Source organism: Vanessa tameamea, chromosome 17 (genome assembly GCF_037043105.1).
Source record: "Vanessa tameamea isolate UH-Manoa-2023 chromosome 17, ilVanTame1 primary haplotype, whole genome shotgun sequence".
Lineage (NCBI taxonomy): Eukaryota > Metazoa > Arthropoda > Insecta > Lepidoptera > Nymphalidae > Vanessa > Vanessa tameamea.
Window position 1 is genome coordinate 8,733,025 of NC_087325.1, and position 27,329 is coordinate 8,760,353.

A 27,329-nucleotide genomic window follows, 5' to 3' on the forward strand; every position below is an offset into this window, starting at 1 on the left:
GGGTATAACTTCAGGATCTCGGCATCTGCAGCCTTTTAAGCTAGCGACTAGAGTTTAGAGTTTAGACAAACGAGGCAGTTTGAAAATGTACAACATTAGATATATATGTTCAGTGTGTTAGTCGGATATGTAAAGGTTCGTCCTGAAGTTATAACCTATCATAATGTAAATGTTCGAAATCAATCGGATTCGTTTTTGCATGAACCTGGTAAAAACAAAGTAACAAATAAAATGAACGTCAGATAAAAAGTATCTTGGAAAAAAACCCGTTCAACAAAAATAAATTGATAGTAATTTATACATATATGCAGTATTTACATATATGCACATATATACAGTAGGTAACTCATTTGAATTATATTGATGAAATAGCCAAGACCGAAGACGTGCAGTGGTCATAATGGTGTGAACGTGTTATTATTGTACCAAAGTTACAAATGAATTCTATGACCCATGTTTCCTTTGTTGTTAAGTGCAACAATATGAGGATATCTTACAACATCGTAAATATACATAAATACAATAAATGAGAGAAAGGGACGACAATAACCATTACTGAACGAGACGTCCACGAGTCAATGTAACGAAAGTAGCCGAGCAGAAATCGATGTCGCCCGAATACGAAGTCAGTTCGTGTTAGTTTGCGTCGTCGCCGGTCCAATCCCTCCTTAGAAGTACCGATACTTGCTTTCGCCAAGCTTCAAGCTTCAGTCAACAGTCCAAGTTATAACTGTGCTGCCAAGTGCCACATCGTAAACACAATACAAAACAACACTATATTTTAAACAAAAACCCTTCAACGTTTGATCAATTTCATTTTAAAATGCGTAAAATAAGATCTGGGGTGAAATAGGCGAGTTCGATATATTATTGTATTCTTATCGCGGCAGAGAAGAGGACAGCTTTAAACTGTATAACTACTGTGTTATCTTCCCTGTGCGATGTTGGGGGAAAGTTTTGGTTAACAAGTTGGATCTGATCGTCTACTGGGACTTATTGCGAATGTGTATTGAAACGTTCATCGCTATCCACGGGCGCACTGCTATGCGCCACGATTTGGTGCATTTTATAAGACATACATCCTCTGATCACTACTGCGAAGGAAGACTTTAGTTACTGAGACAGGTAAGAAGTTAATTTAGGCATGCATCGTCATAGTACGTTTCTAGAATATTATAATTTTATCTTATGTAAAACACGCAACATATAGATGTACCTACTTGTGTTTAATGAGAGTAGTGATAACGACAATTACAAAATAAAAAAAAAATGATGATAAGGTTCCATGTCCACTTAATCAATGCGTGTGTTTAATAAATGAAATATTTAATTCGAACTGTATTAATTATGAAAAATAAAATTATAGAATTGTAATTATAATTGTTTCCATACATGCAGAGTAATATTTATAAACACATTGCCACAGAGTAATGCATTGTCTGTTCTTATTGAATATATTTTGTACAGTATTTGTAATGGCCATGAAAGTGTATGATTGCTTAAGATCTTAACGCAAAATTAATTGATATTTATAAATAATTCATGTTTATTTTTTTATAATATCCTTATTACTTTAGTTTGAGTTCGAGTTCTTCAGGTACATTAAAACAACGAAAACAACTGTGCGTCCTACCAGCGAAAAAATAATGTACATTTAAAAAATTGAAAAAATAATACAAAATATAAAGAATAAACTTCGAGAATAATTATATGTTGTTGGATTTACATCTTGGCTTCATGAATAGAAAACTCCAAAAGAAAATGAGAGACGTGATAGGTTTTTATCAGCGAACAAATACATGCGGGTAGAAAAATACGGCTACAAGTCATTCCGACATGTAGCTGTAATGGAATATTTCCATTTATTGTAGCAAATCATTTAAATTACGAGACGTCCGACAATTAAATCGACTTCTACTAAAAATAATAAATAATTATGTATAGAACAAAAACAAATGATCTTATATTTATTTTAAATTTGAATCCGTAAAAAAATATATATTTCATAATAACACTATTAATACATTATACAACAGTTTAAGAAAAAGCCAAGTGGAAAAATATCCTTTGTCTCGATGGTGTCGGTAAAACGTTCTTACCTATTGCATAATCCGATACCTGTTATTGTAATTTCATCTAAGTATCTTATTCCCGACTATAAATAAATCATAAAAATACCATTGTCCATGATATGTATGTCCATAACATTACATTTACTGTTTATGATATGGAAATTAATGTTATTTAAACAAATTAATTCATTAGGTATAGATATCACCAGAGGTGTTCTGTAAGAAGAAACTCGAAACTCACCGCAGAACACGAGCGATGTCAAAATGTGATATGCGACATTGACTATAAAATTTATCGATACACGTATCAAAATGGCGTATCACCGTAAGTCAGTTATCAACATTTCACAAGTGAGATACGAACGGAATTCTTACTGTCTTACGCTGCTTGTATGTTATACTAACATAAAGCTATTTGTTGAATTAAGCGAGTCAACACAACCAATAATATCCGTATTGCTAGCTTTGCTGTGAAAGCATAGAAGCCAGGGACATATTCTACTTAAAAATTGTCACTTTATAGCATTCGAATTAAAATGTTATTATGGAGGTATAGCTGTTTTCCTACTTTTTTATGGCATAGGTTGGCGCACGAACATATGGGCCACCTTTTATAGTAAGTGGTCATAGACAATGGCGCTGTAAGAAATATTAACCATTCCTTACATCGTCAATGTGCCACCATACTTGGGAACTAAGATGTTATGTCCCTTGTGCCTGTAGTTACACTGGCTCACTCACCCTTCAAACCGGAACACAACAATACTGAGTACTGTTGTTTGGCGGTAGAATATCTGATGAGTGGGTGGTACCTACCCAGACGGATTTGCACAAAGTCTTACCACCAAGTATTCTACTAAAACGATCCATTTGCGTTTCGGTCTTAGTTGGATCGAAGAAGTATCGGAAACGTAACATAACTGTTCGAAATTAGTAAAATTTTCCCTTAGTTACGATTCAACTGACGTTATTTTTATGAGGAATAGTACGAGATAAATCGTAAATAGTAATTTAGGCCCCCAGTTGAACAAATTAACGATGTTAATGAATATTTAATACACCACATTACCTGCCTGATAAACTCCATTCACTAATGATTTTGTTTAAGGAAAAACATTACAATTTACGTCGTAAAACGTAAAAGTGAGTTCAGGGAAATCTTATTACAAAGACATTGTTAATTATTTTTAAGCATTGACTTGGTATTTCCAAGATATACAATTATATAAATATTTGGTGCGGATCAATCAAAAGGGATGATTAATTTCTCTGAATACTCGTTGACTGATGCTTATCACAAGAAATACAACATGACGAATGTTGATTTTTAGTATGAATGACGTTTATTCAAGTAACACAACACTATTTTACTCAAAGACAACTATAAGATATAAGAATAATATTTATCAAGAATGTTTTATTAAATGACATTTTATTGGAAAGGGTATTTTCCTTTAGTTTACCTACGTATTAAATACGCCTAGTCAAAAAAATTTACAATTCCTTGATTAATTAACAACTAAAAACAGAAAATATATTTTTTCTATTCAGTACATTTGTTGTTGAAGTAGATTAAACATTTCGAAGAAGTGGCCAAACGATTCTCAGCACTCACAAAAGTCAGTTTCAAATAATAAAAATAATAATTTGAAAGCTCTAACGATACAAGTAAACAAGTAAAATGTAGGTGATAATTACTTGTGGACAAAATTATGACATGAATATTGACAAATTATGAATACATTGAAATAAATAAATTATATTTATTGAAATAAATAAATTATATTTATTTCAATGTAGGTATTCATACTTTACATTTTACAAGCACGAAACTCAAATTTGCTTTCGAAATCTGGTTTATAAGTATATTATATAAGAACATGTATATAACGGTGTCCTAGTTATCAGCCACTGGGTGTGGTGATGAGAGTGAATGACATTTTGTTATCTGTTCTGTCTAGAAACTGATTCGGTCGTCGGTCGGCTTAATTATATTCATCAGTTTTAACGTAGTTGTGACTTATAAGAAAAGCGAAAAGTTTTTCTTACCATATTATAGCGAAATAACTTTAATAAATATCATTAAAATGGAAAATATAATTAAAAACAAAAAAATACATTTCAACGAATATAATTATTCGAAAACTTTGAAATAATTTGAATAATTTTGTTTTTCTTCGTAAAAATATTAAACTTAACAAAAACTTTAATTCTAACTTTTTTATCTTCAGTCTGAAGTATTTAGCAATTTTAAAGTTTAGGTTGACTCCAATATAGGTACTTAATACATATGTATATTAGCTATTACAATTAATTTCATATTTTTAGAGTAGGTACATAATTTTATTATAAACCATCAGCAGTACATATGTTACCTGTTTTACAAGTTAGTTCTTGATTCCAAGGTAACCAAGTAGGGTCAGAATGACAACGAAATGTGTTCATTTTGTTCTACTTAATATAGGCTAAAAATAAGCACTTAGGTACTTTGCTATACAGTAAAATCTCGTGGCTACTTTAACATTTAAAATATAATTGTAATAAAAAACATCTTATTCTGTACAAGGTTATGAAGATATAATAAGATTTTTATATTATTAATAACGAATTAAACGAAGTTCTTCAAGTATATTTGCTTTAACATGTTTTTTTTTTAATTTATATTATTTAGGCGGACTGCCTAATGATGGTCACCTAAAGATATTGGCGCTTGAAGAGGAGTTGTTAACTCTTATGCCTGTAATTATACGGGCTCATACATTCCCGCCAATAAAGATGACAGTGGGTTGTCCTTATAAAAATGTCAAGCATTCCTGTAATTTAATATTTTTTATATGCACTCGCGCCACACATAGGCCACAAATAAAATTAAAAAATTAGTTTACAAGAGTAAAAATCTAATCTGTATTTCTCAATCATATGTTGCCTTCTCTCCTTTTGAGAAGAAGGCTTAATTTAGAAGACTGCTCAATGGGAATACGCATAATATGGCTAATTTTCTTATATCTCATGCAGATTTCTTTGCTATGTTTACCTTCAACACCGAGCACGAAATGGATATTAAACACTAATAAATCATTTCATTTAGAACCCGCTATAATCGGTTAAGAAATTCATGCGCATTCTAGCCCCTGACTATGTCGTCTAAATAAATACTTTATTTACCTAACTAGTAGGTAGTAGTAGTTTTGTTATTATTATATGCTATGAAAGTATAACAGAACCGCAAAAATTTTAATATTTACCCGCAGGATAATACTCATTCAATTTTGAGGAAAATGTTAAATTGTATGTCATCAATATGTACCGGCGACTCTGTGATATATGTATAAATTGTCTTTGATATATATTTGATCGTTAGTAAGACAATTCAAGACTACAGACTACTAATCCATTATATGAATAGTACTTAAAAAAGGTAAAAAGTAAAAGACACTATAAATATTAATATTTTCGGAAACTTAATAATATTTAGTAGTGTATATATGAGAAAATTCAATTAATTTGTTAATGATATGTTGTATTTGAATTTTATTAAACGTAGACAACTTTTCACGTCACATATTATAAATATTCTCCAAAAGGCGCTGCGTTGCTGTAAGTTTTTCGTACATGTATTATTTAGTGAATTTTTTTTTATGATATAGGTAGGCAGACGAGCAAATGGCCCACCTGATAGTAAGTGTTCACCACCGTCCATAGACAATGGCGCTATAAGAAACATTAATCATTTCTTACATCGCTAATGCGCCACAAACCTTGGAAACGAAAATGTTATGTTCCTAGTTCCTGTGCCTCCACTGGCTCATTCAACGCACCTTAAAGCCAGAATATAACAATACTCTCTGTTATTTCTTTAAAATATTTTTGCAGCGATACACATTTAATATAAAACAGTATAATATACTTTCATTTATTTCCGTTGTTTCAGATCGCTATTGATGGCGTTACTGAACAATCGCGGTGATTGGTATTTGTATATTTGGCTTATATATCGTAAAATCTATTCAGCTGTTATATGGTTACTTGGCAATCATTGTCGAAGTGATAAGAGTCGGTCTGTGATAAGCGCCAGTGTCAGCAGCCAGTCGATTGGAGGCCTCCACAGAGTGCGGACGCGTCGTAGGAAATCACAGCAGCACCGTATTAAGCATATCGTCGCACTAGTGAGGAGACCTTCATTGAGAAGAATAGTAATGGCACCAGGACCGAGTACTGCACATGCCATGATGGAGGACAAAGAAAAAACTCTTTCAAATGGTAAGTTTTTAAGTAACACTCTCAGTTTTAAAATTTGGCAAGCGGACGAGGAAATCGGCGCTTAAAAAGCGATGGTTTCAGTGAAAGCTTTGTAATGTTGGTGACACAGTTTCAGTTTTCAGAAAATAAGTAAATAAGACTCTTGACATTGTTTTATAACAATATTTTATAAGAGAGAATTGAGTCGAAATATATATATCGCTCAATCGATATTTATTCTTAAATCAAAAAGCAATAATTAAAAGTAAATTGTTTTTAAATGAGAGCAAAATACAAAAACTATGCACGTAAATAATAAGTAAAGTATATGTACTTACGTACTTCCGTATCGTTTCATTTATAGTCTTGCCTTCAGTAAGGTTATTATCAATGAGGATCGATCTTTGTAGCTTATTCATAAAAGAAGACAAAATTAATTATTTTAGGCAAATACTGGCCAGTTTTTACAAAAAAAAAAAATGCTTCTTATTTCTACATATAATATATCAATATAGTAACGCAAAAGATCTTCAGCATTAATTAAAACACGTGCTATGATGCAATTAAACATTGCGATCTCGAAGTCCATTTATAAATTGAATTTTCTCTTGAAGAAATACTTGGCAAAGCAATAGATTCGTCATTCAAATTTTCCTATTGAAAATAAATCTAACTATACTGACAGATATTCCGGAAATCAAATTTAGAACATTTTGTTTTCTTATTTTCAAACATATTTTTTCGTTCGTTCGAATTTCGACTATAATTATTAGTTAAACATCCATATTTAGAACGCTTTATTTTCTCCAAAATTTTAATAATTGTGCAATATACAAAAATACAGATACTGCTGAACTATTTCGTCTTTGCCTATTTATATAATAAATATTATTTATAAATATGAAATTCAATAATGAATATTATACAATGCATTTGAGTTCAGGGTTACTGAAATGCGGAAGATAATTTGAACAAGCTTATTGTATCTGTATAAAGAACTTGAATGTTTCTAACTTGCATTGTTCACTCAGTATAAACTATGAGTATGATTTATGGAATCAAATATCACGGTTGGTTGAACACGTGAGATAACCAAAGATTTCGGGTTCTAACTCTTGCTAAGAAAAAGTTGCTTGGAGATATTAATCTAAACCTTCTTGTAAAGAAAGGGAATAGGCTTTTGGTCACCCATGGGACATTTAACGGCTATTACTTTATTTAACTTTAAGTAAGTGTTTAACATCAATATACTCAAAAACAATAGCGAATACATTACTTTTATTCAAGCCCAAAAATATATATCAGTGTAATATGTTATTAAAAAGAAGTATCGTGAGTATTAACTATACAAAGAAAAAAACATTTGGGAATGTTTTTAAAAGTAACTTTTTATATTTAGTCCATGTTTAATTAACTATATTATATTACCGTTTACAAACTTAAATAATATTTGAATATGAGATAAAGCGAAAGATTATAAATCCTTTTCACTCAGTTTTATGAGATGCTTACACATATGCTTAAGATATTATTCCAATGGACATACATTTAAATGTTAGAGGAAAAAGCGTTTTCGTACGTTGCCGTTGTTTCAATTTTGCTGCATCATTGCTTTGTCAACAAATTAGTTCATTGTAGTTTCCGAATCGGATATGTACATCGAACCGACGTTAATACTAAAGCTAGTAAATAATTTTATATCAAATGTAACACTGTTTAATCAAAGAATAACAGGAAAAAATATTTGTTTCAACGCGATAATATCAGGAACTGAAAGTGATTCCTTTTGTGTTCCCGTTGTCCTAAGAAGTTGGAGCGATTTGGCAAATTGCATGAAAGTCTTAAGGATTTGTCTAACTAGTTTAAAAAGTAGTAGTTATCTATAGGATTATATTAATACCGGTGATGAGTATTTTGACAATATTATGTGTTGTCTGTTGGATACTCTCACACAGATATATACGACATTAGAGATAGTGTGATTATAAAATCAGAGCTGCCAATAGCAACTTACGGAAATCTTTTATTTAAGTTTATATTATAATTTTGAGTATTGTATCCGATTGTGTGATCTGACACTTATATTAAAGACATGTACAGGCACATGCGTGTATAATCCCAATTTAAAGCGAATATAACCGTGGAACGCATCAAACAGACCACACGGTATTTGTATAAACAGTCAATTAACAAATGTATAATTAAACAATAGGTAGTACTATTGGCAGTAATACTGTGTTAGGCAAAGCTTATTTAGATAAATATAAACTTATTTTTCATCAGCCTACTATTACATTAAAAATGGACATTAAAAACGGTCGAATCTTCTTTTTAAAAGTCTGCTCATTACTTATAATCATAGTTTAAATTCTGGTATATTATTATAAAACTTGCTTTAAAAATGTACTAAACAAAAACATCATTTTAATGTTAAATTTTACTCGCGTGTCCATTCTGATCAATCCTCACGCAATTTCCATCGATCTTGACATTATAACCGTCGTGTCTGTTGCCGCTATCTCTGAATAAGTAAAGTAAAGAATAAGTTGATTGGTTTTGTAGTCAAGATTGAATCCGAAAAAAAATGTATTTTTTTTTATTCTATGTAAACACGATCAAGGAGGCATTATTCATTGCCAGTTTTTAAGTTTCTTATATAATTCGTAGGAATAACATTATACGTCAAATTTCAAATTGATTTTTCGACGCAAGTCTTTTCAATAATTATAACCTTGAAAGCTTTTGCCTATATAACTATGTTCGAATGTAAATGTTGTCTACCTTATACAATTTTATTTAATGTCTTCGAAATAAATTATTGTAGGTATGGAATAATAATAATTATTCATTAAAAAAGTTATTTATTAAATATGTTGTGGCTTCGCAGACGAAGAAAATACAAAATCATCTTGATCGTAGCAGACTTGTTTAACTTTATTAATTCGTGGGCAGTCTTGTAAAACCTCGTGTCATAGCAATTGAACTTCATGATGAGACAAAATGAGTTCGTCAACAGGACAAAGTTGTGACACGAATATTGTTGTAGTCGCTGTGACGTCAGACCACGCACAGCCACGCCCCCAGCAACGAGGCCACACTCAAACTGCTTATCTTTAGACAAAGCAACTATTTATTGTTACTTGTATCTTATAATAAACGGTGTCAGGCGTCTTGTAACGTTATTTTCATGGTGTCAATATCGGATGATATTTAATATTAATGATCTTGTAATATAAAGCATTGTAATGATACCTCGTGAAGTTAACGTAAACAGTCATATATGAAAATGCAAGACTACTTATACAAGCGTTTTTTGTTGAATAACTTGATATTTATAAAAATGAAACAACTTTGGGTGCGATGAGATATTTCAAGGTCGAATTTATATACAACGTTTAACGTAACGTTTGAATAAACATTACATTTTAATTTTTTTCTAATGAAAAAGAGTTTAAATTCTCTTACGTATTTTGAGTTGCGCACATATTATTTCAAGGCTTATGCTTACTTATATAATTTAATTTTACAATAATAATATATATCATTACATAACTAAAACTGACGAAATTTAAAATATATTATAATGATGTTTGAATTGTATCAAATAAAAACTAAATACGTTTTTGTAAACACTTTGCGATTCCAAATATAGCTTCGATAAAAACTTATTTGTTTGCCTTTATCACGCCCCATAATTTATCAGTGGGTGTGTTGCTACGTTCAATATCTTTAAACACGTAGGCAAATAAACCTATTGTTTAAATATTTTAAATTTGCTTATATATAATAATATTCCATGACACGTGACGTAAGTTTTAAAATTCTGATTATTTATTATGTACGACTGACGTTTGCCATTTATACTATGGTCACACACATTAACGTCATTCGTCGTAGATTAAATTCCTGCTTTTGATAGATTTTTGTATCAAACTATGGTCTAGTAATAGGTTATGATCTAATGTAACCAACAGATTTGATGGAAAAAAAGTTATCATTAATTATGACTTTCATTTATTTTATTTGCGTAAAGTAAAACACGTGACTTTTGTATATTTAAGAACTGACAGGTTAAATATAAGTAGAAATCAAGAGAATATATAAAGATAAGGTTGATGAAGGATAAAAAGAAATTGCAGACGACAAGTTCAATGACCGTATCGGTGTAATAATTGATTATCTTAAAATCTTATTCGTGATCCCTTTGAATTCTTTCGAGCGACTACTAAGTATAAAGGTATTTTTGGTCTTAGTATGAATTATATTTTAAACCTGAACTTGAATAATTACATGCAAAACTCTACATACATAAAAAAAAAGCTACACTTGTTTGTTTTTTAAATCTGTTACGTATTTTAAATAATTTATTATTATTACTATTAGCTTTTAAATGGAAAGTTTAAGTTTCAAAAAATTATACAACATACAGAACGATAGAAATCCATTACTGTGGCCGTTGGCTCGTATCCAAAACAATGTGGACGTTCTGACGACAACATAACGTAAAACTACTTTATGATATGTAGATTTATAAAATTCTAACTCTTAAGGTTTTATTTTCGTTAAAAAAATTTATTGAGTTATCTGAAGTTTAAAGCTTTGAAAATTGCAAAATGCTAAATTAAGTCAAGTTTTTTAAACTCCAACATCATAATAAACAAAATCTGCAGGCACATTTCTGGATCGCAGTGTCAGACAGTCTTCGCGGAATCCCTCGTATCTATTAATAGACTTTAAGCTCTCACTGGGACTTACCCCAATTTCACATTACGACGTAATATAATTGTTATGTTTAGACTTTCTAGATACAGTTATCAACGTCTAAGCTAGCCAGGTCAGTAATGAGTAATTGGACGTTATGACCCGTCGTTTGCACGTGCATTGTGCACGATATGCAAGCGTGAACTTTGACGTCATTCATTCACCCCAGTACTTGTAAAACGATGTTACTCGTATCACAATATGTATTTTTAATAAATCACTATTTTCTAGTAACTTCATAACAAAGTACTAGCATAATACTCGAGTGTAATTTTATCATCCATTGGGAAATTATTTTCTAAACTATTAAACGATATTCGAATAGTTCGTTTCAACAAATGATTATTAAAAATGTCGGATTTCTAATATAAATATTGTTTCGCCTTATATATTTACTTTACTATTTTCCTATATTAAATCATGCACCACAATGATTCAATAAATATTTAGGATCAATATAAATGTTGGAATTTTGCGAATTGTTTTAATATTTAAGTCAATAGACACGACATAACTAATATTAATTGACTGAACGTTGTGTTTAATTACCTATTTTACATTAATTTATGTTCATCTTTAATATATTTCGTCATAATAATTACATATTGACTTATCGAATTTGAAAATTATTTTTGGACTATCCCAATTTGTATCAACTTTTTTATTGATGACAAATTGAAAGTACCTAAATATATTTCGTTTCTGCTGAACTGTGCACACTGAGATCACCTGTCTAATAATAGTCAGCAGACCGTCGTCTAACGATCCAATAATAGGTTTTGCCTGATATATAGGTTTTGTCAAGTTGGAAACCACTCGTCCGATGGGACAAAGAAATAATTTGAATACGATTTATAGAAAGTAAGAGTTTCACATAACTTATATTAAAATACTTAATAAAAATGAAATGTGATCCGTACTGGATGTTGACATATCAATTTACAATGTTTTAATTAGTCTGGTTCTATTTTAGGACTAGCAATAAATAAAATAGTTTACATAACCGAATGATATAGTAAATAAACCCTAAGTCGTATCAGTCCAGTCACTAGTGGCGGTTAAACTGCTCTCGAATAGATCGTCCGTTTCCTTGAGGGTACAAAGTCCAACAGATGTTGCCACGAGAACGTTCACCGGGCTTGGGGCCACCGTTTATATCTCTCTAGATACATACATATACATACTTCTTCTTTATACTTTGCGAATTAAATTACAGTATATACTTTTACTATTACATGCTAACATTTATTACTAAAAAAACATGGTTATTGGATATTTGGAAAGAGTTACTTTATATAAATACTTTAAATAACGCAATTGTTGGCAAGAGTTTTATCCGTTGCTATCTCTAGATAAATAGAAAAAATAAAAGATAACGTAATAATTATTTAAGTTTATAAAGCAACAAGAATGATAAATATTTAATGTTGTAGCTTAAAGATATATGTATAAAAATAATAATTATTTGTTTTTTAGAACTTTTGTTATAATTATTGCTTGTTACACAATATAGATGTTAAAATAATACTTGAATACTATAATTTTGTTTAAACCGTGCTAGTAAACTAACAAGTAAGTAGTTATTTGAGAAGAAAAGTTAAGGTTTGTCTACCACGTTGCTGAAATGCGGGTTGGTGGATACTGAATACACATCCGACCCATGCAGGTTTCCTAACGATTTTTACCTTCACTGCTGAATGGGAGGTGAATTATAAACACAAATTAAGGACATGAAAATTCAGTGGTGCTAGACTCAGTTAGAACCCGCTATCAACTAAACACTGGGCCATCTCGGCTCAAATAAACTTACTTATAAAATATGAAGTTTATATATTATACTCATTATAATAAGACTTAAGAAGAAAATAATTGTTTAAGATTGTTTAACTTATCTATGGCTTGCGTTGCAGACTATATTTTTTTTTGTGCACAATTATTGATATGACTCGAGCGCTGTAGTGTGTTACTATGCCAGATCTTATAAGCCTTTTTATAAAGTTATTTAGATTTAAAGGAGTCTTTGCTGAATATTCACTTGGTTAAAATATTAAAACTAACTTTCTTCACATAACTGTGATAATCAATTTTAACTATTAACGTCTGAAAAAATATGATTACATTAAGACTCAGCATAAAAATAAAGACAGTTGGAGCGCGCGTAATATTATAGTGAAGCAACAAAAGCGAATACATAAAGCTAAAGGAAATTCACGGTAGTGTGAGTAGTAATTCATAATTTGTTAATAATACATCAATCTATACTAATATTATAAATGAGAAAATAACTTTGTTACGCTTTCACGGTTAAATTGCAAATTTCATTAAATACAAACCGTATTTGATGAAATTTGGTATGATGCTTGAACCCCAAAGAAGGATATAGGCTTTTTAAGCCGCGGGCGACATCTAGTTTTTAATAAAATTATAATGTGAGAATTTTGAAGTATTAACAAAAATACGTTTCGAACAACCAGGAATAACAGGGGTGTGCAATCGCCTGTATTTTCCATCCATCTGCCTTCTAACCTGAATATGAAAGGATTCTAATATAAATTAAGTTCTTAATTTAAGGTATAGAATAAGGGCAAGTGGTTGTATTCACCTTGCAAAATTTGCCATGAACAAAAAAAACATTGTAAGTTGACTAAACTTGTAAACAAATATATAGTCGGAGCAGTAATTGCAACATTGTTTTGCGAATAGTCGTTTTCTAAAACGTTACCATGACATAAAACTTGATGGTCTTGTGTAAATATAACTCTCTTCGTGGATATATTTGAATATAACTAAGAATACATCTAACGCAAGTGTTACGAAATTGTTTCCGGAAATTTAAATAAGACCTTAAGATATTGAAAAATCTATGTAATTTTATATCTTAAGTAACGATGACTTGATCAAATGAAATCACTAAGCCATTAATCTTTATTCGCAGAAAATGATTATTATCAATAAAAACAACCTGATAAAGGCAAAGCGAACATTAGACTTTTAATCCGATATCGACTATCGTGCATTTAAATATAAATTAAGAATTATTCGTCTCAAACATATCCACAAATATCCGTCGATAGCGACTAGCGAGGCGTGTTTCGTTCGTGACGTAAAAGTTTGTTTTGCTTTTAAAAACGAACATACGAGAGGGCGCGCCGGCAAGGAGCATTTTTATTGGTGGACATAAAATAACACGACTTGTTTTCTCTTTGCGATTTGTAAATTAAGGTCAACTCGATCGGGCAACGAATATACATACGTATATACATACGTTGAATTTCGATGAATATTAAGTAATCATTAATAGTGTTGTTTTTATCTTTACTAATTTACCAACGTATTATTGATACCACTGACAAGACTAGTACAATTACCGTATGGTATGTTAAGGCCTGTGGGTGGGTACCACCTATGGTAACTCACATGTGATGGTGAGTGAGTCAGTCTAAATACAATGTCTTAGACCCGATAGATAACGACATATTGACGCGTGAGAAGTGGTTTGCATTTTTTACACTGCCGGTATCTATTGACGAAGGTGACCGCTTATTATCAAGGGGGGCGTTTTATTGATTTTATAAATAAATAAATTGATATCACTTTATATTATATAATAATAATATTCTACGATGCGATTATTGTATATTACACTCAAATAAAATATTAATATTTGTGGCTATAATTTTTAAAATTTCTGAATGTATGATAATAATACAATCAAATAATACCTACATTAAACAAAGACGTTACAGCTAGTAAAAAAAATAAACGGGTATTATGTAATATGTTGTTATGGTGTAAAACTTTTTTATTGTTTAGTTTGTATGCGTACAGACCTTGTTTTTATGTAATCGCTTTGAAATTTGAACATATTATATGAACATACATATGAAAAGATAGCAACCCGCTTTGGTAACAAATCTTTCTGTTATGTCTTGATTTTATATGTAATCCACGTGCTTCTTACTTTTACTGCTACAACAATATTAATAGTTATATTGTTGTTATATCAGTTGCAACAAAGTCACGGTCTAATCAGAATTCTAGAAAGTCTTTTTTAACTTAACTTCTCAAAACTTCACAAATATTAACAGAAAATAGCTACCATTTCACGCCTATTGGGCGTGATAGTTACTATATTTAATACACATTGGTGGAATATTTTATGTTTACGCGGATATTGAAATAACCAATGAAAAGCGTTCTCTCATTCTGACCCCTCGGATATGATATATCGTGATGAGGTCAAGATATGAGGTAATAATAAAAATATTTGCGATATATATCAGACTTCCCCACATAAATAGCTTCACTTGAAACATATTTCATTATTATATTATGACGAGTAAATTGTGAACAGTCATCAAATAATATAGAAATAACAATTACATTAATATAGCTAGCAACAGTTGGAAGAAAGTGCAATGATTTATATTGTAAAATCCAAACCCAGTGAGTGTTACATTTTAAACACATTAATCTTTTTTTCTTACATTATTTCCTAAACTTCGAAAGTTAAATAAAATTTATGACTACTGTCTATCATAGTGTACACAGGTTTGTATATATTTTTTTAATTTATTAATTATATTGTCGCAGTGACGATGCGTAGACGTCGTATCAGTCAATTCGCACCGCTGCTGATCGCTCTGGTGGGCTTGCCTGCACGCGGCAAGAGCCAGCTGGCGCACCGCTTGTCCAGACATCTCAACTGGAATGGGGAGAGCACTAAAGGTACCTAAATATTCTACCTACATACGAGCATAGAGCTTGATTTTTAATTTTCCGTAAATTGGCGAGCAAATAAGTTAGCTGATTATGATAGACCTTCGCACTTATAGAAATTTATAACAATCGCTAACAATGGAAACAGAGATGATTTATTCCTAGTGCATGTAATGAGGAAGTTTCATGATGTTGTTAATATTATATTCAACGTAATGGTATTAAAATATAGATCAAAACTAATCCATCACTGAAAGAATTTTTGAAATCCATCAATAAATGACTTAGAAATAGATTATTAAAGTTTACGTATTTTAGTACGGAACGTCTATAGTTTACGATTCGCCTGTGACGTCATTTGACCTGTTCGGTATCACCGCACCACGAAACGAATCATTCAAGTATTTTTCGTGTTTTTTAACGTAAAGTCGTTTTATTATTTTTTATTTATTAGTGTTTAGTTTTTATTTTACTATAATGGAAGAAGGTTTTGTCAAAGGACAAAGTGATAATTTGCCTAATATTGATATATACACAGTGATGGACTTTTTTTCTTCAAATCCGTTTTATGTTAGTGCTGAAATAAAAGGAGTTAAACTTTTTAAGTAAGTACATCCTTTTAAGTTTATTTAACCAACCACATGGTCTAACTTACAAATATGATTTATAAATAAAAAACCTAATTATAAGTAAAAAACTGATTCTAGTTTAGTACTGGTTGTTGGTTGTTTACTTGAACTCTTTTGTTTCTCTTTTTATTTGGATGATTCGAATCGATTGATTCTGGAAATGTAATGTTCTCTGGTAGCGGATCCTCTGTTTCATCTGACTCCATGGCATCACACTCAATAATTTCGAAACATTGAATAGAAGACGATTGACTTGAAGTCGACGGTGCTTCTTTTGTTAAGACTTTCATAAAATTCAATCCGACATCTTTTTTCATATGCTCCTCGTTCTTTTTGAGGTTTCACTGCCTTTTGACAGTCAAATTTATGAGAATATATTTCGGGTTTTAACTTTAATGTTCCCCCAACCAGTCGATGTATTACTAAATTTTCTGTGTCATTTTCAACCTGTAAATAAATTATATTTTCACAGCACTTAAATAAATTTACATAAAATATATAAGTAGTTATTTTTACTGAATCAGTTATTCCAAACTTACTCACGACTCAAAAGATATATTAATAGTTACTTACATCAAAATGATCTTCACACACATATTTGGTGCTTTTAGGGCCAATTAAATCACGCTTCATTACTTTTTCCTTATTGTTATATTATTTGGTACACGAAAAAATATTTTATTGGGATTTTTAAATGTTGTGCTTTGACACATAGGAACAATATAATATTTGTAAGCATTTTTTTTAACTTCTGCCATCGGGTAATAAACAAAATACGAATCGAATGGCGTGAGCAACTACACAACAATACATTCGTATTTCGTACGTACTCGGCGAACACCCGATGTGTCGTCTAGGTCAAATGACGTCACACGACGGAACGCCACGTATAACAAAATTATTCTTAAAACCCCAACTTCAAAGTCCCATAACTTTCTTATTTCTTAAGATATTTTATCGATTCTTTCACGTGTTTGTTTTATTTTATCTAAATTTTTATAATGTATCAAAAAAAAAATTATGTAAACTTCTTCATTATAGTAGTTCATTAACCGGAACACAACAATACAAGGATTTTTCTGTTGTGGTAAAATTGGATGATATTCAGTCAGATTGTATCAGAGTGTATGTACCGCCGGTAGACTGTTATTAAATGAAGGATAAAAGTTATTCATATTATTACAAAAGTTTTAATAAATTCATTTGTAATTATAGTTAAACAAATGATAAGAAAAAAAAAATACTTCGTAGTTATAATGTTATAGAATTTTAATTAAGGCAAAAGATTATAAACAAAATTTAACTTCTTACAACCAGTTATGGGATAAACAAAGTTAACAGATATTGAAATACAGACTTAATAAATTTATTACCACGCCTTGACCTGCTTGAAAACGTCTGGTAATCTTGACTTGTAGACTGATAGGCTGTCCTAGATATTACGAATAAATATAAGGTACCTAGTGCCTACTTAGTTCTATGCCTTTCAGATGGTTCTAGTATAGAAATACTTGTCAAAATTACCTAGACTTTTATTTTTATTGAGGGTAAGGAAATTAGGTTTTCTAAACTACATAGAGCCAATTCTGAACGATTACTTTTCAATTATTATAAAGTAATTTCTCTATTGTTTTAGTTTTTGACTGCAGCGAATATCGTCGTCGCCACATGGCACTTTACGGCAGCCATGACATCTTTCGCGCGGATAATCAGCAAGGCTCTGCAATCCGTCGTCAGAGCGCACGCGAGGCCGTGCAAGATGCTGTGCTGTGGCTCAAAGATGGAAACAGTGTTGCTGTAAGTATTGATGGAATTATTTTTTTATGAATTCCCAATAATTTATGATAACATTCGATCGGGTACAACTAATGCTAGTCGCTTCACGCCAAGCAAAAAGAAATGTTGAAATTAAGTAAAGAAGGTTTTTTTTTTTTTTGGAGATAATGCATTATCTCCTAGATTATATCCGAGATCATAGAGTCGAGACTCGAGACTTATAAATTAGACTAGAATAGTTCTATAATGGTCTATTTTCATTTCCAGTAATACTCATGTAAATATAATCAGTGTTTATTAGGCAAGGCCAAGTCTATAACGATAAACGCATTTGTTAGAATAAGAGATGCGCATTAAATATTTTGTTTATTGAGCTTGCATGATTAAGGAATATTGTTATAAAATATTATATACTTTGTAAGTAATCATTATCATATTAATTATAATCATATATAGTGTTGGGTACTTGGATATGAAAAGTACAGTATTGGTATGAAATCATAGAATCTTTCAATAGGGCGCGGGTCGTATCGGATAATTGCTTTTGAAAAAGTAGCAAATAATATATTTTCGTAACTTAATTTTGATTTATCTATATACCTTTACTTATATTAGAATTATTGACTTTAAGTCCTTTAATATATATTTCTGTATTGATGATGATATGTTTATTTTTAATGTTTCTTTATATATGAGAATATTCCATCTGTAGAATGAAGACGTCCGTAAGCCAACCTATATTTATTTAAATAAATCAGGTTTCTGAAAATTTATTTAATTTTGTTCTAGATTTTCGATGGCACAAACATAACAAGGGAGCAACGTCGGGAACTAAATGATTACTGTATCTCTGATATGGGCTTCAGGATATTGTTCATTGAATGCGTTTGCGAAGACCAAGAATTACTTGAAAGGAATATAATTGAGATTCTCCACTATTCCGCTGACTATAAAACTATGAGCGAGGAGGAAGCTATAGACGACTTAAGGAAGAAATTGGAACACTACATGCGTCAATATGAACCGATCGATGCGAATTTAGAAAGCAACATAAACTTCGTACGCGTCGAAAACATGGGCGAAACAGTAACAGCTCATAAGGTTTCAGGTCAGAAGGAATCGGGAATTCTCGGTTATTTGTCAGGAATGAGAGCCTTGCCACAGACTTTATACTTCACTCGGGTAAGTCAACTAATTTATTTGAAATTTATTATAACAGTATAAGAAGTATTTATATAAAGAACTTATGTCTCCAGTGGACTTATATCTCCAGATAAAATACGTGGATCTGATGACAAGGTAGCGGGATTAAATCTCGGCAAGCACTAATGAGTTTTTAATGCACATCTTGTGCTTAAAATATTGAACGAAAACATTGTTGCCCGGATTCAATTCAATCGCGTTCATATTCTCCAACCGGGAGTAGAGCTGAGTAGTGTTTTGTACAGATTAAGCTCATCGAAGAGGACATTTAGGGCCTAAAAAAAAATTTAAACAAATTATGTGTGCTGTAAAAAATTTTCAAGAACTATCTTAAAAATTATGATTGAGCGGAGCGGCTAGCATTTCCCCTTTACGTAACCGCTTGATAAGTTTCCGTTTACATCCGCTTAGAAAATCTATCATCTTATATCAATCCGTAAACAACTTATTTGTGTAATTCCGCTCGTTCTAAGTAAACATGACTTGGAAAACAAGCATGTCATGTAAATATTATTAATAAATCAGTGTTATCTTTTCATACTTGTATCAAATTCAGCAACAAGATATACACGAAGTTGTTTTTTCGAACGATTTATTTTTTAATATATTATTTGGGATTATTGAACGATAATCGTTAATGTTTATTAAAGTCAATGAGGCATTTACCCAGTCAATTATAATTGTTATATTTTACACAAATTATGTATACACATATTACACATACACGTATTTTACACAATGATGATAACTAATGTAAATTTACTCTTATAAGTTAACACAATCGCTTTTAATAAAAATAATCATAAAACAATTTAAGTCAGTCCACGTGTCAATAGTGAAACGAATTTACATAATAAACATTCTATTGAATCTACATGCTGCTGAATCTTCGACAAATGTTCATTGTTAATAATTGTTTTGACGGATACTCTTTGTTGTACAAGCTTTTATTTAACTTCACCTGTGTACAGCAAACCTAGCAAACTCATTGTACATTAGGTCCACTTAGGTTAGATGAGTTGACTTTTTGCACACATTTTTGGTACTGGTAACACACAATCTAGTGTATTAAATATTGTCGTTTTAATACAAAATGGCCACTAATTAGAAACTTGTATTCAAAAAGATATTTTTTTTCTATAACTTTTCTACTTTATCGTAGATTTAAGTTCTTTTTTTTGCATTATAATTTTTATAGCTTCTTTCATGTTTGTAAAGCCTAGGAGTAATTTAAGATAAGTAAAGTATTGGTTTGATCATTTTCCACCAGCACGGGGAGAGCGAATACAACGTTCTCGGTCGTATCGGAGGGGACGCAGCGTTGTCCCCGCGTGGAGAGAGCTACGCCCATGCGCTCGCGGAACACCTTAACGGGCTATCCGTGAGAGAACCTCTTACTGTATGGACATCAGAACTACGACGCACGAAGCAAACTGCAGCTGAAATTTTGGCGCCCAAAAGATCCATCCGAGCTCTCAATGAACTGGACGCTGTAAGTTTAGTTTTTTGGTATTTCATTTTAAATTAACAAACGAAGTATTTTTACCAATTCAGTAAATGTAAACTATAATTTTGGAACCATGTCGCATTTAAATTTACACTTTCGAAAGAGGTCGAAGGTAGTGGGTGTAATACATAGTATTATTCTTTACGTCACAACACCTACCTGCAATAAAACTAACATTGTATGTGTATTTCAAGCACTCGCTGTATATATATTTAATAATAATTATAGCTATGTAATATCAATTTTCTAAAACCAAGGAATATTAGGTATTATATAGATCTTATAACAAAAGAATCGATAAAGCGGATGGCCTTCGAAAGGGCTTTGTCTTTGTCTTTCTTTTTAATGTCACATCTTGTTATTGTTTTTGTAAACATCGTGATGTAAGCGTATTTATCGATAGCGATATTTATTCGTCGTGTATCGATTTTTCTGAAAGATAATAGATAAATGTGAATAAGTATTATTATTGAAACGAAAAATAATTTTAGTTCAGTTATTTATTATCTTGTACTTATAAAAATTTTAATTTAAGTAAGTTTTAATACAGAACTAAAAATGTTACTTCAGTAGTATATGGTCGTTGCCTCGCCGATTTAATAGCTAGTTTATACGGCGACAGACCCCCGAGATCCTGGGTTCAAGCTCCGAGTCGGGCCAATAATAATAATATTGGGTTTTTCCATCGAGAAGTTCCCAGTAGCAATTTACACGCTCGTGCCTCGGAAAGCACGTAAAGCCGCTTTGCTCTTGAGCCTGACCTCGCTCTGGCTGAAATCGGTCAAACCTATAAAATGTTCTCAGTTTGACTGATTAAAAATTAAAATAGTTCTAAATATTTGGTAGCGCTTCTAAAACTTCATACGTCAATTATGTTAATTTACTAAACAAATTATAAAGATGTCCGTTGTAAGCAAAGCTAAAATTAAAATCGAATGTTTCAATGAACTACATAAACATTTTATGTAGTGACAACACTAAGCGAAAATGAATACAGCGAACGTTAACAAAATTACAAAAGAAAAATACGAATTCTTGGATAATGTTTTTTTTTTTTATTTTTGACCCAAGTTGTGATCTCTGTGACATTGAATTGAATATAAAAATAGTTGAATAGAGTAATTCAATTTGGCGTTTCATTCACTTCTCATTCGTTCCATAAAATATTTAGCCAATTGGCTCGATTACAAGAAATTCAATCATTATAATATATTGTTCAATAAAAGTATACGTAGTTTTTAACCTTCGTGGAAAAGTACTTATAGAAGAATTCCAATGGTTTATTAGCGGCACTTGTTTCAATATTAGGTTTAATATGTGTTTCTACGAATAATATTTAACCTCTTACGTATATTTTTCTTAAATCTCAATAAAATAGACATTAAAAGGTATTAAAATTAAATCTCTTCGAATTAGGTATGCAACAATTGCTTGATAACGGCAAGTTATTAAACAGATTAGTAATCATTAAAGTTCAATTCAATCACATCGAGTCTGTTTCTATCTAAAAGAGGTTCAAATCATGCGAATCGCCGTTAAAGGTCTTTAAATAAAATGGAAGTTTTTTTTTAATCATTAAATATACAACATCCAAACAAATATTTTTGTAGTTTCATAAATTATGAATTATCAAACAATCTTATGTTTAACTAAATTTGTCGTCATCAGGGTATTTGCGAAGGGTTGACCTACGAGGAAATGCAAGAGCGTTTCCCACAGGAGTTCGCATGGCGTGACCAGGACAAGTTGCGCTACCGGTACCCGTGGGGCGAGTCATACATTGATATAATGACTAGACTGCGTCCGGTTCTGTCAGCTTTGGAGGATGAACACAACGTGGTTGTTGTGGGACACCAGGCTGTGTTGCGTTGTATGCTGGGATACTTCCTTGATGCGAAGCTTGGTAAGTACATTATTAACAAAACGACACATCAAAATTCGCATTCTAAAGAAACCACGTTAAAGTAATATCGTCAACGACACGACAATTTCTAGTAGGTATACCTAAGTACATATATTTGTAAGCGTATGTTTTCAAGGGCATCTTTTGAAAACTAAAATATAGCTTTGTGTTCGGAAACTGTTACAGATCATCTATCATACAGATAACAACTTAAAAATAGTCCTGTAAAAACGCTTATCTTGCATCGAAAGCGCTGACGATAGATTATTGTTTATTTTAGGCGCCTAAAAACAGCAAGATTTATTGTAATATTAAAATAATAATAAATATAAAGTTATATTTTGAGGAAATATTATTGTGATAATTTCCATACTTCTGATGTCTTTTATTGATTTAATTATATTTTTTTAAATAGAGACGATTTAATTTATTTTGTAATAATGTTTACTCTGTAACAATAGAGGCCTTTGCCAGCGTGGGATATTATTTTTCATATATATCGTTTTTATTACAGATGAGCTTCCCTACATGAATGTACCTCTGCACACAATCGTGAAGTTAACATCATACGGATACAAATACAAAGTCGAGATGATAAAGTTGCCTATAGAATGTGTGGATACTCATCGTAAACAGCCTAAGGTAACTATTACACACATATATATGTATAATAATTTTTTTGTAAAATCTATTTTCTAATTTAGTATGCTATTACAAAGCATAACTGACGTGTAGTATATATCAAAATTTAAATTTATATTATTTTATATAGCAACACATAAAGCAATACGAAAACACATTTAAAAAAAGTTAATCGCGCTATAGTAAAATGCAACAAAGTACAAATACATATATTACTACGCAGGTTCGCGTTTAATGAGGCAATACTCAAATCATTAGACTTGATTTTGACCGGAAATATTAATTTGAAAGGCATTTTAATATTATCCATTATTTTTTTTTAAACAGAGCAATAAACATAGTATGAATCATCGCAAACCTATATAAATTATAAATATATTTTAACTAATTTTGTATTTAGCTGAGCGATAAAAAATATATCGATCAAAATTATCCGCCTGTAATTATTAACAAATTGTACGAGATAACATCATCTAGATAACTTATCGTATAATTAAACCTTGTGTAATCTTAACAAAGATAAAAAAGTATTGTCTATATTCTCGTACAACATATTACGCATTAAATAGTACTTTATATTAAGTGGATGACAATTAATTAACTATTAGCATTAAAACTCCTTGATTGACAAACATTTCTTGTGCAATTAAATCAAAATATAAGTACCTACTTAATCTATATTCAAGTAGGTATGCTCTATGATCACTTTTTAGTTGTATTTTACATGACTTGTAATAAAACACTTTATAAATCTATCATGGTAAATAGTACATCGCCTACTAGTTACTAAAATTTTACACTACGTACGATTAGAGATTTTAGTAAAAAAGCATAAGAGATATCAGATACTTTTTTTTAAATTAATAAATTAGAACATTGATATTAACTTTGAAAACAAATACATCCTAAAATGGTAAACCTTAATTTTCCAGAACTGCTCAATCAACCGCAGCACAGCGGACGCGCTTGTCACAGTACCATCGCACTACGATACACTGCCATCAAATCTCTGGCAAAATACAGAAGCACAACTTTAGGCCATCGGCCGGGCTGCGGTCCGCTAAATTACCAAATCAGCATTAATACTGGGTTACCCAATCCCCAGTGTGGAAAGGCCCGAGGCCATATTCGCAGTTGTGACAGACCGCGAATGAAGATGTTCAGAAGCCGTGTAGCGATCATCAAACTATCTGTGTCTCGTTTCCTCGCCGTATGCGAGAGAGTGACGGATGTATAATGAACGTTGTTTTAAACGATTGCAAGACTGAAGGATCATCCGAAACGTCAATGTAGTTTAAATCGATTTGTGTTCTTATTTTAATGTTTAATTTTCCTAATTATATCAAAATTATAGTTATCTTCCCTTAATTATATCGATTGTAAGAATATATTTTACTTTAAGTTACAGATATGTTAGTGAAGTAAAATTATTTTGTCGATTTATATCATAATATGACAAACAATTTAATGTTTTATTACGTAGGTATTTTGTAAGTAGTATATCATGTCAATTGTATGTTAAAAAGCGCGTTAATGTACAAGCAATTGAATTAAATACATCTTTTATCGTACCTACGTGTTAAATTTCTCAATGTATAATTTGTACGTTTCTACTGCGTCTGTCGTACTTTTTATTGGACTCGAGCCAATGCATGAACTGGTCACGAGCCGATTGTATACTGTACATCGCATTTAGGCTTTAGAAAATGCCACTTCAGTCAATGTATAAATAAAGCAGTTTTGTATCAAATTTAATATACATATTATAAAATATAATCAGATGTATATATTGTTTGTCATAATAACATACATTTTAAAATTGAACGTTTGTTACTATTTCTGTATTATACAGATCATATCATCATTAATTAGGTTAAGGTTATAGTTAAGATAATTAAATACAAAGAGATTTGATTGCGATTGCTTGCAATTGTTTCATGTTTTACCTATTCCATATAATAAAATTAGTCGAGATATGCTCAAAGAAGTTACTTAAAAACAATAGAAAATAGACATCTGCACGTGTATCCTTGTAAATTAATAATTTATAAAAAAAAAACTATGAATTGTATATTTTCTCTGACAAAAAAAAATTGAAAATGTTTTTAAGAAATCTCTATATTTTAATGTAATGTAATATTAGATTTTGATATTTGATGTTTTATTTTAGTTTACTTTTTAATTAGGCATAGTGCAGGTGTGGACACATAGAAAAATAATATAAATTTATGTATGTTTAAAAATATACGCGTTTGAAACGTGACAATAGACTTTGCTATTGAATACTTTTAATAAGGGACGTTGGAGTAGTATTTTTTTAAATGTAATTTACTCCTAAGAATAATTCTCTACATAAGGCAAATGCTAACATGACAATCGTAGATAAAATATATTTGTAGATTTTTTTTTATAATAAAACAATGAGTTAAAAACGGTCTTTTATTTGTATATAAAACCTTATTTAAGTAGAATAATGTTTAATGCTTGTCTACGCGTTTATATAAAGCTATAAAATAACTGATGTCAGGACCGATAATTCTAAAAAAAAGTAGATAAAGCATAGCGGACTTGCTTTGAAAATACGTAAAGACTCTTGTGTAATAAAAAATAAATTAAATATTATATGGTACAAATCGATATTATGTATATTTTCAACAAACTCGGCGAATTAAAAGTTATTACACGTCCGGTCCGTTAACCACAACGTAATCGGCGTCTTTTTTAAAATTTCATCCTATTCCGAGTAGTAGTAGCAGTTCGAATAAGAAACATCTAAACACAAACATTTTCGCATTTGCCTTTACTTTTTGGCTTAAGATTTTTTTTATAATTTTTGGTTAGTCTTTTCCGAACCGCAGTACTCGAAAGAATTACAACCAAAGTTTTCTGCAGCGATACATCTTCGTTACGTCATCTAATCAAACTATTAAAACACAGCGCTAGTTTGCTTATGAGATAATAGTTTTACTCTTGACCAAAACATCGTAAGCGCTAGGTTTTGAATCACTTTAACAACAAGTAACTTTTCTTACTCGACTACTGAATTATTATTTATGCCTAGGTTCATACATTGATTTGGATTTTTGAATTGATGCGCCTTATCGTACGCGCCCTACACTAAATTAATGGCAAAGTCACACTTATGTCAGTGAATAAGTAAAGTGAATAGTCTGAGTTCAGTCGGACAGAGTGAGTGTTTGGATCGCCATATTTAATGCATAGAACAAATATATTGATGTCTAATATAAGCTTATTTAATAAACTATTTTCAAGAAACCTGTATTGTGATATTTCTTTTTTTATTTAAAAAAAGCTTAAATATATTTAATTTAATAAATAAATTTCCATGACTAAGTGCAAAACTTTCCCCATTTTAGGTTTTTTCTTTTAAAACCTGACCGAACTCCTTTCCTACTTCTCACGCCTTTGTAGAACATTAGAAAGCTCTCTTAGTTGTTGTATTAAATATCTTTCTTGTAAACATATTTCTCTTTATGAAATAGATAGATGTCGATCTGTGGATAAGCTAGAAAAGTATTAACCTTCCGTAAGCCGTAATAGCCGTAGGAATTAAAAAGTTATGTGACTATCCTGCCAATTAATAACTCGTTTATTTTTAACGCCGAACCAAACAGGCTTCATATATACAGGCACATTAAAAATACGATTACACAATATTTTTTGGCACAAAAAGTATCTAATCCAATAATATCAGATTGTTTTTAGATTTTCTCCATCGTTGGATGTGACGCATTTTCATTTATATACAGCGACAATAATCTTTTAAGCTTATGAGAACTTAACATATGACTCATACACATTATATACTTTTTTTTTATGTTAGAGGTGGCAAACGAGCAGGAGGCTCACCTGATGGA

General features: G+C 30.8%; 1 protein-coding gene across 2 annotated transcripts; it reads left to right on the forward strand.

Moving 5' to 3' along the window:
- The first annotated feature begins 629 nt into the window (after positions 1-629).
- On the forward strand, positions 630-25,493 carry LOC113400218 (6-phosphofructo-2-kinase/fructose-2,6-bisphosphatase-like). 2 transcript variants are annotated; one of them, XM_026639706.2, is made up of 9 exons: positions 630-1,125; positions 6,004-6,332; positions 15,666-15,800; positions 18,057-18,217; positions 18,986-19,378; positions 20,670-20,891; positions 22,575-22,809; positions 23,324-23,451; positions 24,384-25,493. In XM_026639706.2, exons 2-9 carry the CDS (start codon positions 6,014-6,016, stop codon positions 24,486-24,488), a joined length of 1,698 nt encoding a protein of 565 aa, XP_026495491.1. In that variant the 5' UTR covers positions 630-1,125; positions 6,004-6,013; the 3' UTR covers positions 24,489-25,493. The 2 variants fall into 2 exon arrangements, with proteins under 2 accessions (XP_026495491.1, XP_064073478.1); XM_064217408.1 differs by lacking the exons at positions 630-1,125; positions 6,004-6,332 and adding an exon at positions 15,396-15,518.
- Positions 25,494-27,329: the final 1,836 nt, after the last annotated feature.